Genomic DNA, 14,961 nt, shown 5'->3' with positions numbered 1-14,961 from the left:
ATTAATGAATGTCAAAAACAAGGTTTTAAAAATACTACCATAGAAAACAAACTCAGATTAATGAAGGTTATTGTGACATTTCAACAGATGAAGAGGGAGCTACTGGGGTTTTGGCAACTAAGGCTGGCCAAATCAGAAGACCTTTCTGTGCTCCAGCACCTCCCAAACAGGCACATCGAGAACCACGGACACGACACTCAACACCATGGGCATGTTGGAACAAGCACAACACTTGCAGCTGACAAAACTGGCACCCGAGGATTTACAATGAGCTGCTGGGAATCATTATTCTGGCTTTTCAGTCTGGGAGGTTTCATCTATAGAAGACACAACTGGGAAATACTTTGTTTTCTTCCAAGCAAACCTGCAAACCCTCGGGAGCTGACTGTGTCAGATGGATGCACTGTTAGGAGCTGTAAACCTGCCTGGTCTTGTCAGAAGATGTGTGTCTACACACGGGCTTGAACCAGACTGAAAGGCAGCCTTGCAAAAGGACTTCAGAGAAAAAAATGAGAACTCCTCTTGATACATTGGAGGAGAATTCTTCCCATGGCTGCATGGCTCGGGAATGTCTCAGTAACTGAACTATACAGCTGGAAAAGTTATCATGTTACAATAATTGGATTTCTGAGGGGAAAAATGTGTTTTTCTTAAAAGGGAAAAACTTTTACAGCATATTAATTAATGAGTAATAGCAATTACTTATTAATAATTTAGAAATTAATGATTCAGGCCAACATCCATCACGTCTGTCCACGTGTAACTTCTAGTTCCAATAGGCCCCATCCCTTGAGGAACTCACACAGCAGCAGTGGGTCTCCACATCGGAGCTGGGGAACATCTTTTGCCACTTTGCTGTGGGCCAAAATCCCCTGAAGCAGCTTCAGGAAAATTTGAGCAGATGTGACCAACAGTAACTTTAAGCAAGAATGGATTTTCTCCCTGTGCTGCCTTGCTGAAGCCAAGGAGATAAGATCAAGCCCTGGATCAGAGAATTCCAGAACCAGAGTGTCCAATGTTGCTGACAGCAACATTGACCACTGCAAAGGGCACTTTCTCCTCTTCCTGCTCTCCAAGGATGCAGTCATCACCTTCACAATGCTCCCATCCCATCTTCAGGTACATTTTCATCCAAAGTTTCAGGACAGATGTTGGACCAGCCCTCCACCTTGCTGGAGATAAATCCCAGTTCATCGTGTGCAGGCCAGAGGCACCAGGGATTCTCAGGGCTGCTCTTGCAGTAGCAGGTTTCAAGTAAGGGAATTATCTTTCCAGCATTATTGGATTCTGTGTATCTAACTGCAGGTTATCAAAAAGGACTCCCAAAGTCAGTCTGGGAAATACTTTACCGTAAAGGGATTCTGAAGTTCCACTGACCTTACATTTGAAAAAAGGACTTGGCAGTTATGTTCCACAAGAGGGGACCAATAACTGGACTTTGGAAATGGCTTTGAGAGTGACTGGAGTGTGCACTGCAGGTAAGCTCAGGCACTTACAGGGTGTTAGCAGGTGGAGTGTTACGTATCCAAAAAGCCTAAGAAAATGAAAAAAGAGAGGCTCAGAATTCTCACCCCCTACATCTGAGGAGCCATAGGGAAGCTGAAGCCTTTAGATCCCAGGTGAGAGAAGCAGAACGGCGATGGCCTCTCCTGCTGCAAGGCAATTCAAGTAGCCACAGCAACCACAGCTGGAAAGAACCACAACAGCAGGGGAATCCCCCCTCACAGCAGGAAATCCAGAGCACCTGGCCCGTGTGCTGCAGTCCCAAACGCTCCATAAACCAGCGTATCAAATAACCCTGCCTGAAACCATCACACAGACAGAACCTGAAGTGTGTTTGCAGAGGACTCATGGATGCTGACCACTGAGATTTCTGACTCTGGTTCTCATCTATTTCATGTTTGGAAAGGGAGAAATAATCAAATAGATGGATAGTTAAAGCAGAAGTGACACCTGGCAACACTATGAGATTCAAATAGCTCATTCATAGTTTTCCCATTCAGGCCCAAGTTCCATTATTTGCTTCAGTGGTTTTTCTCCTTCAGACCTGATATTTCAAAACCCACTGCTTTATGATGGATCCCCTAAAATGGCTTCAGAAGGCAAGCACTACCTCATTTGGTCGATGTAGTTAGTTGAAGCAGTTTAAAAAAAAAAAATCCCTGTTTTTTAACAGGTCATGCAAAAACTGAACAACAAAGTCTTCACCTTGAATCACATATTCCCTACTGAAATGTGCCACTTCCTGGCTCTTTTTGCTTTCATGACAGCTCTCGTATTTTCCTTTTGAGACCAAAAGCCACGGCAATACCCTGCTAACACACATCCACTAGGTTGTCTCCTAAACCAACTTGCCATTGCTCTGCACAGGACATCATCCCTTGAGTATGCTGACTGAGGCTGTAAGTGACAGACACAAAGTTCAGAGGCCAAACCACCAATCCCACCCACAGCCAGGCTGTGTAAGTTGGATCACCTCGTGTGACATTAGCCATGCTCATCACAATTACTATGTAAACAGAAAGATGTTAATAATTTTTAAGTAATGAGAAACTGCTGGGTTTGATATTTGAATCCTCATGCTGCGGGCTCAGGTTCAGACCAGGATTGCAGTTTCCCTACCTGCTGCCCCAGAAGTGGTCTCGGGAGAGGACGCGTTTTGCACCACTGCTTTCTCACTTCTCTGAGCTGATGAAGAATTAAGCTTCTCTTGTCCTTTGACGCTTATTTCTGTTTTGTTACCAACTCCCTTGAAAAGAAAAAAGGAAAAGATTGTCTTCCCCTGTTACAAAGGTGTGCTGCTACCAGGTAACAGACCTGCCCCTGAATCTCAGAACAGAAACAATCAGTGTTCTCCAACCCAACACGCAGACAGGATTCATCTACTATGGAGCTTTCCACCCCTTTCCATCTCCCCTTACAAACAAGGAAAAAATTATTCCAGTGACTTTTCTAAACATTACCTTCTCTATAGGGCTTAGGATGAAATAAACACTCTCCAGGTAGAGAGGCAGAAGGAGGAGGCAGAGAAATAGTCCTAAGCCTTTTCCTTACACTGACTGTGGGAAGCTGCTGTGCACCTGAAGGAAGCTCAGAGGCAGAACTCAATTTAAAAGTCTGTTACACAAAATGTAGTTATTACCTTTTAGTACATTATTAACAGTTTTGTCATCTGTTTCCCACAAAAACGCTGATTTTATAAAGGATTTTTTGATTATTTCAACTAAGAAGCTGAATATATTTAATATATTTAATTTTTTGTTACAAACAAAATTACAGCCATCTGTAGGGAGCTGCTCTGCCACCAGCAAGACTTTTACTGCCAGGAGCTGCACTGAACATGGGGCTCAGTGCACTGAAAGACACTATTGTCACATCTGTCTGTTAATCCCTCCAGTGAAAGGAACATGGATGGTGAAAGCTTGGTGGACACAGTTCAAGCTCCCCGGTAAGGCAGGCTCGGGATAACTCAGGAGCAGAAGAGGGGTCACTGCAGCAAGCACATACCTTGGTGGAATAAACAAATTGATCGATGAGTTTTCCATCCCCAGCAGCATTCTGAAGGGCAAAAACCTGTTCAATTTTAACAACCGGAGACATGTTACACTTTTGCAGATCCAGGTTGTGCATGGTGATCGAAGCTGGTAGGGACTTCCTAGCTGCAGCTGTTTTCCAGGCGATTTTCACGGGCGGAGCCTCCTCCTCCTCCAGGCTGGACTGCCTGCGCTGGCCCTGGCGCCGCGCCTCGCCGTGGCACGGCGACGAGCCTGCCACCGCGTCGGCGTGCTCCGGCTGCGAGCTCGGCGCCGCCTTCGGCCGCCGGTTCTTCTTGGCCTCCGATTTGGAAGCAGCAGTCTTTTTGGCTTTGGCCAAAGCCTCCTCTGGCTCTTGGTCTACGTAAATGAAGGTGTACTGTTCTATCCTCTCTTCCCGGGTCATTTTCAGCGCCTTCTCGGCGTGGGCAATGCCAATGTCCCACTGCGCTCGCTCCCTCTGCGGCCGCGGCTTGCGAATCTTAAGGGACGAGACAAGCGGTTGGTTACACTGAAGATTTTGTCACTACAGCACATCAACACAACCCTGAGGGTCTCTGCATCTCTCAGGCAGCAGACTGCAGTCTGCTCTCCATTTACAGGGTATTTTTGACACTGAATGTGGATTACAGGGTATTTTTGACACTGAATGTGGACACTGAATTCCCCGCTGGTGAGATGCAGCCAGTCCTTCTCAGGGCAAAGCACTGAAGAGTTCCAGACCTGCCCCGGAGCATGTCCCTTACAGAGATGATCCCCCCAGTGCCCCCTGTACCTTCTGTTTCTCAGAGTGGTTGCTGGCTTGCTTGGCTGCCTCAGCCAGTAACTGCTCGTACTGTTTGTGCCCTTGGTACTCCCGGACGCGCTTCTCGTGCACCCAGGCCCGCTCTGGCTGGTTGCTGAAGAACTGCACGTGGTATTCCCGGGCACCTGAAAGGGCAAACACCACTCAGCACTTGTGCCAACACTGCTCTGCCTGCTCAGCTCACGCCTTCCTCCTCCCCAGTGCTTCCTTCCTGCAAGGGAAGATACCTGCCCCAAGTGCAGAAATACAACAGGCCATCTGAACAGTTTGAGATGGAAGCTCAGGACACCCTGCCCCCACTGAACTCTCACACTGACTTGAGAAAAGCAGAAACACCTGTGCACCAGCCCGTTCCCACAGTGCCACCTGCAGAGGTCAGGCACCAGGTCCTAGTTCTGTGCGTGTCAGGACTGTCCTGTTCAGCACACACACTGCAGGATTCACCCCGCAAAGGCGGTTCAGAATGGAGATATTTTTAATAATGGAACACTACAGACACCTGACATCTGACACTGGCAAGGAGCTTCCACCCTTACCTCTGGTATTAATTTTGGTATGCACGTCAAGCTGTGGATCACACGACACCATGCAAGGCCACCACGGGTATGTCCCCACCTTGGACCAAACCAGATCCCCAACCTGGAACTTGACGTCGTGGGTGACCTGCGTTGGAAGGGACGGCACGAGCTGCTGCACCTGCCAAGGAAACACCAGATTAAAGCCACAGCAGAGGATTTAGAGCTCTTGGAGATGCACACACCATCCACAGGGACTCGTTGTTGTTCTCTCAGATATCCCTGAGGTTTGATAATCCAAGATGAGAAAAACATTTCTTAGGAACATGAAAGAAAGGAGCTGCACGCAGCTGGGATTTACGCAACAACATCACCGACAAACCGAGACACAAAAGAGCAACTGCCACCCCCCAGAATGATTCTGCTTCCTAAGTTGATTAGAAATACTGCTTTTAGGATAAAATAAAGCAACAAATCCAGTACAATAAGAGATGCATTGATGCAGTAATGAGAGTAATAAGAGTTTAAAAGAAATTACAACCAATTTATCAGATAAATTAAAGAATCAATGGAAGAAACAGTCCAAAAATAGTGACATTCTCTGAGTTCCAAAAGAGTTAATTGGTGCATGTACTAACCGGGGCTTCCTCCAGCACTGCATCTTCTCTTGGTCTCTCAGAGAGTGTGCTAAGCCTCTCGTTTGGTCTCTAAGAAATGGGTAACAATGAAGAGAAAAAAGGAAAACAACACTTACTGTAAGGGGACAGTAAAACAGAAGATAATAGTGAAACCAGGTAGAAAAAATAATTCACAGAGAGAAAGGCAACCATGAACCCAGAAAACGTCAATATGACTATTCCTTGTACCCAATTAACATAGTAACACCATAATAAAGAAATACCTGGTTTCACCTACACTATTTACATTACTATCACACCTGAATATTACCATGTTCTCCTTTAACAGATGACAGAAGAACATACATTCAGAAACAGCAAATCCAAGTAACCTTCCACCTAAAATAACAGACAATTTCCAAAAACCAGAGAACCCCATGTGAGGATATCCACAGCAGTGTGGTGAGTCTCACTGTACACCAGTTATTTGCAAGAACTGCAGTACATAAATCATGCTAAAGATACAACATGATAATTGTAAAATCGATGGTAAATTGCATAGAGTTGACAAATATATTTGGAGGACCAGAAGTCCACAACACAGAGCAGAATCAGCCCCGACCAGAAGCTGACACTGACGTGGGGTGGCCATGCCAGCGGGTGTGAGGGGACAGGGGCTGAGCTAAGGGTGGGCTGGGAACTACCTCAGGAGACAGATGCCACACACTTGCTTTTCCTGCAGCAGGGAAGTCAAAGGACTCAAAGCGCAGCAGCAGGAGTCGTCAGACACGAGCAGTGAGGAACTAATGGTGCTGAGAAACCCCGTTATTGCCAGGCCACTCCAAACACAGACCCCACATCAGTCCATGCTGTGTGCTCCAGAGAACTGGGACACAAGGAAGGGGACAGAGCAGCTCAGGTCAGGGGTGGCACAGCCCAGTGTCTCATCCGGAGCTGTCTGTACACAACACCATTTAAGACTAATCACATTGCTATTTGCTGGGCAGAAATTCTTCCTCCCTGCACAGCAGGAAGCACAGCACTGACTCCTGCCCTTCTTCAGCTACAGGGAGTTAGGGAAACCTCCCCTCTGCCAGGAGAGTTGAGCTGGGTTCACAGGCTGCAAACTTCCAGCTCCTCACAGAACAAAACTACTGAGCAGACAGGCTGATTCTTAAAACAAGGATTCAGAGCTTGACGTTCACCAGTGTTTTCACAACATTTCAACTTTAAATCAGCCTCTCCAGTATGGGCATCCCCTCACAGTCAGTGGATTTCCTTTGAGATTACAGCATCAGAATAAGGAACAACTGGTGACCATCTGACTTGCCACAGCCTCGTTGAGTGTAAAACTATAAAAGAGCCACAGTTGTACCAAAAGTTGTTTGTTCCTACAAAGATGATCCCAAGTCACAAGTCTCACACCATTAACACTGAAAATGACAAAAGTGTACATGAAGATGATATTGTGCAGTGGAAAGCAAAATGATGGGACGATGGACCTGAGACTGCCCTGGCAAACTCATACTGAGAGTCAAAATCCTGCACAAGAAATCCTGCTCCTGTCAGAGCAGGCCATGTTTGAAACAGGGCTGGGTAAATAACACGAAACATTTATTGCAACACCACCTTTAGAAAGGGAAATGAAAGCAACAAGGAAGACAACAGCAAGACCAAGATTTCTGGTGAACTCTGGATGACACACATGACTAGGAGCTTGGAATTCAAGATGCAAGGTTTTAGTTCAGTCTGTGAGAGACAGATGATTTCATTCTCATGCTAAGCAGGTAACAGAGCCAGAGGGACAGGCACAGCTGAAGCTCCAGGAGTAGAACAGGAGTCACTGGTAAGAGGGGAAACCAACTGACAGCCTGATGTGAGGGTGAAGGAGTCTGGCCAGAAAGCAGGTACAGTGCAGGAGAGATGCTGCTCAGAGTGCCAGCAGGACACAGCAGCTCCTACAGCCACCTCACAGGGGCCCCAACAGCACCTCCCTGCAGCACAGAACCCACTCTACCAGATCAGAGCTGGTGCCTGCAGGACAGGCTCTTCTCCCTGAGAACAGCAAGCACCAAGGGCTTTCACAGGCCTGACAACAAACTCAGCTACGTTCTGTAACAGCCCAGCCTGCACTGGGCAATTTCTGTCCTTGCCAGACATGGCAACTTCCCCATTCCTGGCACTTACCAGCCCCTCTGCCACCCATTCCCTCAAACCAGGAAAGGCAGAAACCAGCACCACAGAGGTGGCAGGAACAAGCACGAGAAAAGAAAACAGAAGTACTGGAGTGGCTTATGAAACTGAAAGAAAAAGAATGACAGGGCACCAAGGTAATCTGGGTCTTCGCTTCCCAGAATCTCAGTTAACACCACCTGATGTACACCCTCTGGATATGGACAGTATGGTACAAGATTAATTCATGTTTCACTGCTGAATACTCCAAGTAACCTCACTTTCCACTCAACAACCTGGCACTCTTTTGAGAGGCAATTTTAGGAATGTGTGAGCTTTGGTCCAGAAGTTCCATCTTCAACATTGGCCAGAGCGTAGCAAACTCTAAACATGCTATAACACTAAATAATATTTAAAAACCAACATATAACCTTTTCTAAAATTTGTTTTTCACATGAGCCTTTAAACCAACATTGTGTTACCTACAGACACAGCTCCTGGCAACCTCATCCTGAGGCTCTGACGAGTAACTAAAGCCTGGTGACTCAGCGTGCATGCAGCCAGAACAAGAACAAACCCTGCTGGACACGCTCTCCATCAACAATACCAGGTGTACAGATGGCTGAATTACCATTCCACTTACATTTTGCTCCTCTGGTTCTAATTTTGGAATTTTGTGTGCCTTGCGCTCTTCCGATCGGGAAGAGTCATGCTTGCTACTTTTTTTCCTTTTCTCTTTCCTCCCTTCGTGTTTTGCCTTAGCGTACTCCCTCGCTTGCACTTCATTCAACAGGTCCCCACACAGGGAGGACTCAAACAATTCCCTGCCGTTCTGGATAGTTTTGGTTATTTTGAGTTTGATCTCTGGTGAGCCAGTCTTCTTTGGAATCCCCACTTGTGGAGCTGAAGGTGGTGGCGGAGGTGGCGGCTGGGGAGGGGAAGCTTTCTCCAGAGCTTCGTGCGGCCTGGCGCTGGAGTTCTCCATCTGGTAGTACTCCGGGGGGCTGAAGTTCCTGCCTGTCCCGAAGCCGTTGGCCGAGCCGTTGGGATACTGAGCGAACGCCTGGTACTTGCCCTGGGGCTCGTACATGCTGATGGCCGGGGGGTAGCCGTTGGTGAGGGGGGGCAGCTCCTCTGCCGTGGGCGTGGGGTACTGGAAGCCTTGCTGCAGCGCGGCCTCGTACGGCGTCCGGCCCCCATCCTCGGCAATGTCACTGCTGCCATCAAAGGCCTCCTCTTGGCGGATGTTGGCCGAGTCAATGAGTTGAGGTGGTTGCTGAATTGTGTTTCCCATGATCCCTTGCATGAAAGAGAAAGAGAAATCCATTGTTCTGCTCCAGCATCCTTAGCTTTCCCTTTTTCTCATAGGGCCTAGAGGCAGGGGAAGGGAAATAAGAAGTCAGTGTAAATTAAAAAACAGTAATTAAGCAAATTAAACAGTTGAGGAACAAAGGGATCTCAAGAACAATTTCCCCCTCTCTATTCAGCAGACACCCTCACATGGATTTACAGAGGACTGGTGTTACTGAGCCTTTACAAAGGACTACTGACATGTCTTTCATATGGCAAATTTCTTCTTTTCCAAGACATTTCAAAAAATATCAGAAGCACCTAGAAGTGCTGAAGAACTATAAGCCCAAGTATTACGAAGTCAGAGTAACGGTGCCAAACTCCTCAGCACTCCTTACACCCTTCCTAGTCATGCCCTAGGAAGGGTTACTCCAGCCCGAAGCAGCTGGACAGCATTTCACCCCGCAGCAGATAAGGGATACCACGCTGTCCTGACACAGTCACTGCAAACTGCACAAGCCAGGAACACCACAGAAAAACAAACAGAGAAACCTCCTCTCCTCCTCGCCAAAATTTGAGACATGAGCAGCCCTTGGGCAAGCCATAGGATGCTCTGAACAACAGCACAATGGCAACAAGTGGGTCGTTCCAGCTTGGCCACTGGGAAACCAGCACCCTGCAGCAGCCTCAGCTGGAGCTTCCCAACCTCTGCCCTCCCCAGAGGAGCAGGGTACAGTTTGTCTGCACTGGCTCCCAGCAGCTGTGTGAGGAGGTTTATTCTCCTGCCCCTCACACCTTATTTTAAAATTAATATTAAGCACTGCATGGTTCTGAGCCTCAAACCCAGAGGTTACTCGCTGAACAAGATTCACAGTGCGTATTAAGACTCCACAATCAGACTCAAAGTTAGGCTTCCAAAACTCAACTGCAGGCTCAGAGAAGGCTTTGGCATTCATGTAAGCAGCTCAATGTTCAACAAGGATCAACACACGGTGACCTGACCTGCAGGTGAGAAACACCAGTTTGCTTCCCACAAGGTTAGCTCAGCCCTTCCAAAGCAAACACGGCCCCGTGGTATTTGCTCTGCCTGTGTGGGCACACAGGAGGGTTACTGTGCCCTTTTGGTCTGGGTTAGAAATGACATTAATGCATCCCACAGACACTTCTTCTAAAGGAAACCTCCACTAAACCCTGCCCACATGCGATTCTCACCCTCCCAGAGCCATGCATCTCAATACCTTACCCAAGAGCTCTCCTAGCACTGAGAACTTCCCTCCTCTAAGACTGCAAAAAGTAACTGAAGTTCCAACAGGAACGAGAACTCAATCAGATTTGTGCTGGATGTTTTGGGGTGACGTTTTTCAACGATCTTCACACTTAGATTAAATTGATGTTTGTCCTCATCTTCACTGTCCTGTGAGATTGACTCGGGCACATTTGTCACTGTAATTAAGCAATTCAGGGCAAGAACAGCACAAGGTTCTGCAGCAGAATTTTCTCATTGCAGGAACTTTTAAACCTCGGGGCCATGAAGCCACCCCTTCCTCCACAGCTCTGCACGTCAGCCAGCAAACCAACACAAGTGGCACTGTCAGGGGCAGCAGATCTGAGGAGCAGCACTGGCATTGCACAGCAAGGTCAAAAACCCCAACCCACCCCTGTTCTGGGAAGAGGAAGTGGGACTGCTTGTACTATTTACCACCGAATTGTTACTTTCCATCTGCCAAGCCAAACAGCAAACAGATTCTCACACTAGGCTGGGTTTTATTTTTACTAAAACCAGGTTCAATCTTTTCTTCTGAATACTTATAAAAAACTCTTGGGAAGCTGTGGCAGCACTTCAGGAACACGCACAGCTGGGAGGGCACAGTCCCAGCTGCCAACGCAGCTCCCACAGGCTCTGCAGAGGTGGCTGCCCTTGTGCTTTGTTTTGTTACATGACAGAAGTGTGGACTAACAAACTGCAAAGCACTGCACGTACGCTGGATTTAGGAGCTACCAGTTAAAGAACAGAGTTATGATTTGTTTCCTTTTCATTCGTTCTGGAGCTCACCTGTGTCGCTCAGCCTGGTGCCAGCCTGTGCTGCACAGCTGGGACACCCCATCCCAAACTGGCTCCTCAGGAACTCGGTGCAGGCTGAGAACCAGGGTCAGGGCTCCAGGAACTGCCCCAGCAGCCCCACAGCACCGAGGCTGCTCTCTGTGCCCCACAGCACTGACACCACTGCCAGCTCCTTCCTGCCCAGTCTCTCGCTGCCATCACTGTTAACACACCCAGGCCTTCCCACTCTCTTTGCCCAAAATTCTGCACCAGTGGATCAGGCCCCACATGCTGCCCAGTGAAGTGGCACCTGGGCAGGATTACAGCGAGAGGACAGGCCCTAGAGTGACCCACAAAAACAGGGCACAATGAGGAATCCTGAGCACACAGGAATCTCAACATCCAAACCCAAGGAAGGCCTTTGTGCATGTCCCTCCTAAGCACTAATGTGAAGAACACCCCGCTGTCACCACAGAGAGCCGCCCCTGCCACACAGGAACACCACCCAGGCCACAGGGCAACGGGATTTCCAGCTGATCTTGCAGAAAAGTATTCCAGAATAAATTCTTCTCACTATGCCAGTGATTACTCTCTGAACCCACTGTGTCAGCCTCCTGTGAACTGCACAGTTTGGCTTCCAAACATGACCCATAACAGATCCTGCACTGATACAACACTGGAGATCAACAGATAAAGAAACAGTTTCATCACTTCCAAGTTTATAGGAAATGGACATTTCACTGTGGCTGCAAACAACTTGAAATCAACAATAAAACAATTTCAAATTAACACTTTCAAAAGTGCTACTGAATTTCCTAATGAGAGTTTCCTCTTTGAAGGTGAGAGTGCCCCATTCTGTTCTAGTCCTTTCCCAGGACAGACAGGGACACAGGGCCATTTACAAATGCTGAGACTTGACACACCTTCAGTAAATATTTCCCTGTCGTCCATGGGAGAGTCACAATTCAAAGTAACAGAGGAAAAGGTAAATGGAAAAATATAAGCAGCACAGAAGAAGGCAGGTCAGCCTAGCAGAGCTCTTCCTTAAGTGAACACTGTTAGCTTCAATTCCCATCCCAAGCTTCTCAGCTCAACTGAGCACAACTCAAAAAATCAGTTCCACTCCAAGAGCGAGTGCTCAGTGAGGGGAAGGTTTTGCAGAGATTATGGATCCTCCAGGTTCACCTTTTCACCAACAATTGCACTTATCTAAAACCAGTTTTAGCATGAGCATTTTTCAACTTTTCTCTCAGAAAACACGACCTGAAGTTCTCAAACCTTGCTTCCATGCTGCATTGGACTAAACAACAACTGACCTCAGATTATCAAACAACTCCCATCCTGTGTGGTAACAGCTTTTCTTATTCCCAGTCAGGGAGTTCTGTAGGTTTGGCTGAGACTGGCTGTGGCCACAGCAGGGAGAAACACAACAGCTACTGATGAAGTCCAGCATGCACACATTTTAAACAGACTTTTCACCAAACCTTTTCCCACCCTTTTCTGTCGACAGTGCCCACCCAGGGTTAGTGCAGCCAGAGGTGAGGCGTTTTCTGGGTGGAAGGTGTGTGTTGTGAGGCAGGAGCTGGCCTGCTGGCTCCTAGGGGAGCTGGAAGCACTGCTGTGAGTCAGCCGTGTGTGCTCAGAACCGTGTCACTGCCTCGTCACCCTGAGCTGGGCTTTCTGTCACCACCCTCAAAAGCAGAAGTTCCAGGACATCTTTATGTCCAAATACCACCCAGTTCCTGTCCACACAGACTAAACCAGAGAACCTCTGCTCACACCCCTCCTTACCCCACAGATGTTCACTGCCATTTCCTGTGCTGTTTCATCCCAGAGCGTCCAAGCTGCACTGGTGCTGCTCTCCTCAAGCACCCAACCAACGCAGCAACTGCTCTCAGTAGCTGTTCCCTGCTGCAGGTGTGTGACAGACAGACAGAGCTGCCTGGCTGGACAGGCCGGGTGTCTGAAGTGATGCAATCACTCCTGACCTCTCAAAACCCTAAGCCTGCAGTTCACACACACCCCTGCACCTCCCTCCTCCCCTGAGCTGAGCACACCCACTGCCTCTAGCGACATTAACCATGACCCAGAGGGACACCTCTGTCACCTGGAACATCACCCCGGTGGGTCAGAACTGTCTGAACTGCAGAGAGAAATAAAACAATTGTTCCTGCTAATCCCTGCACCCAGTCTGTGCAATCTGCTTTGTCCCATCCTTCTCTGCACGTCCTTACCAAATCCCCCAGACAAAGCTCTGTTTGCCCACGTTAAGACAACGCCAAACTTTCACCTGCACCTGAGTCTCTAACAGGAAACCCGCAGCCTGTGGATTTTTCCTGACTCCAGCTGGACTGAGCTGTTCCTCCTGGCAGACACCAGTGGTGAATCAGAGGCCTCTTGACAAACTTTAAAGCATGAGGTGAGGCTGCTTCCCTGTGCACCTTTGTAAAGGTGTTTTGTATTTGGTTTCTGAATGCCAGAAAAAACAGTCACGTCTGTAACTGGGCTTGATAAGGGCATTTGGAAGAAGTTTCCCACGGCGCTGTGGAAAGAAACAACTTGGACAGCAGAGAAAAGGGGTTTGTCTGAAAAAGGAGCTCGTTTGTTTGGAGAGCCATGGGATTCAAATGGAAAACATGGAGCAAAAACTCTGGATCTTCAGGAAAAGTCATGGGCTAATACTGCTATGAAGCCAGAAGTCAGAGATCACAGCCAGGGCAAGAACCACAACGTGTCCCACACAAACCCCCTCAAACTCAGGCAAAGTCGTGAAACTGGAAAACGCAAAATATGTTTGCATTAAGACAAAACATACAGTCTTTGACCACCATCCTGCTCTCTTAACCCTGCACCTTCATAAAGGACATGCTCAGGTTTTGGAGCAAAATCCTTTCAAGCAGTTCATAAAAATAATTAGTAATAATAATTAAATATTTATATATATATATATATATAAAACTACCAAAGCATTCACTGTGCATCTCTGCAAAAGGTCACTGAAAGACTTGAACAGCCATCAAAACACGCTACAGTTTTCCCATCAACTACTGGCTACTTAATACTGTCCTTCGGGCTGCTATATACCTGTAGAACTATGTCATCCTTACGACTTTTAACAGCAACCTGCACTGAAACCACCGAGCGAGCGTATCGACAGCGAAACGAAAGCGCAGCGAGACCACAACAAAGTGCAGCACCAACGCAACAGCACCGCAAAAAAAATAACACCAGAGCGACAACAAACCCTTCGCCGACGCGCAGCTCTTCCCGCGCGCAATAAAAACCCTTCTCCTCCTTTTCCTCGAGCTGCGGAGGCCGCGGCACGGTGACACCGACGGCTCCGCTCGGCGCAGCCCCGAACTCCTCGGCCGCAGCAGGTCGGGGCTCGGCCGCGGTGAGAGCCGCGGGGCCGGAGCGGGGAGCGCGGGGGGAACGGCGCCGGGCCCGCCGTGCCCGGGCTCTGCCCTGCCCGGGCTCTGCTTTGCCCGGGCTCTGCCCGGGGCCCGGCCCCGCCGCCCCGGGGCCGCCGCAGCTCCCGCAGCAACATGGCGGCCGCGGCCCCTCCGCCCCGGGGCCGCCGCGGCCCCGCGCTCACCTTCAGTCAGTTCCATTCTCACGGCCCCGCCGCGTCCGCCCGGCCCCGCGCAGACAAAGGCGGCGGCGGGGGCGGCGCGGGGCCTCCGCCTCCTCCTCCTCCTCCCGCAGCACCAGCAAGGCCGCGACGGAGCCCCGGCCTCGATTTCCGCGCCCCCGCCGCTGGCGCCGGCTCCGCCCCGGGGAGGCCGCCCGCCCCCCAGCGCCCGCCGCGGCCGAGGGAGGCGCTGGCGGGGCCCGGCGGGTCCGGCGGGTCGGCGGCCGAGGGAGGCGCTGGCGGCGGCGGCGGCGCTGGAGCGGCTGTGCCGGTGCGGCCCCGCCGAGCGCCTCCGCCCCCGCCCGCCCCCCGCCGCCGCCGCACTGCGCAGCCGCGCGCGCACGCGCCGCCGTCGCC

The 14,961-nt window shown here is 49.5% G+C and overlaps 1 protein-coding gene across 5 annotated transcripts in view; it reads right to left on the bottom strand.

Moving 5' to 3' along the window:
- NSD3 (nuclear receptor binding SET domain protein 3) overlaps positions 1-14,712 on the bottom strand; it is a 36,171-nt gene extending 21,459 nt beyond the window's left edge. For 3 of the 5 annotated variants that reach the window (XM_053966280.1, XM_053966283.1, XM_053966284.1), the window contains exons 1-7: positions 14,569-14,712; positions 8,286-9,013; positions 5,492-5,560; positions 4,875-5,034; positions 4,309-4,463; positions 3,508-4,014; positions 2,623-2,749 (exon numbers count right to left, since the gene is read on the bottom strand). In XM_053966280.1, coding sequence (XP_053822255.1) covers positions 2,623-2,749; positions 3,508-4,014; positions 4,309-4,463; positions 4,875-5,034; positions 5,492-5,560; positions 8,286-8,969 — 1,702 coding nt within the window. In that variant the 5' untranslated portion in view covers positions 8,970-9,013; positions 14,569-14,712. Of the gene's footprint in view, positions 1-2,622; positions 2,750-3,507; positions 4,015-4,308; positions 4,464-4,874; positions 5,035-5,491; positions 5,561-8,285; positions 9,014-14,217; positions 14,328-14,568 lie in introns of those variants that run through there. The other 2 variants (XM_053966281.1, XM_053966282.1) reach the window with 2 other exon arrangements.
- Positions 14,713-14,961: the final 249 nt, after the last annotated feature.

The sequence above is a fragment of the Vidua chalybeata genome, chromosome 28 (genome assembly GCF_026979565.1).
Source record: "Vidua chalybeata isolate OUT-0048 chromosome 28, bVidCha1 merged haplotype, whole genome shotgun sequence".
NCBI lineage: Eukaryota > Metazoa > Chordata > Aves > Passeriformes > Viduidae > Vidua > Vidua chalybeata.
This window is presented reverse-complemented; position numbering and strand designations above follow the sequence as displayed.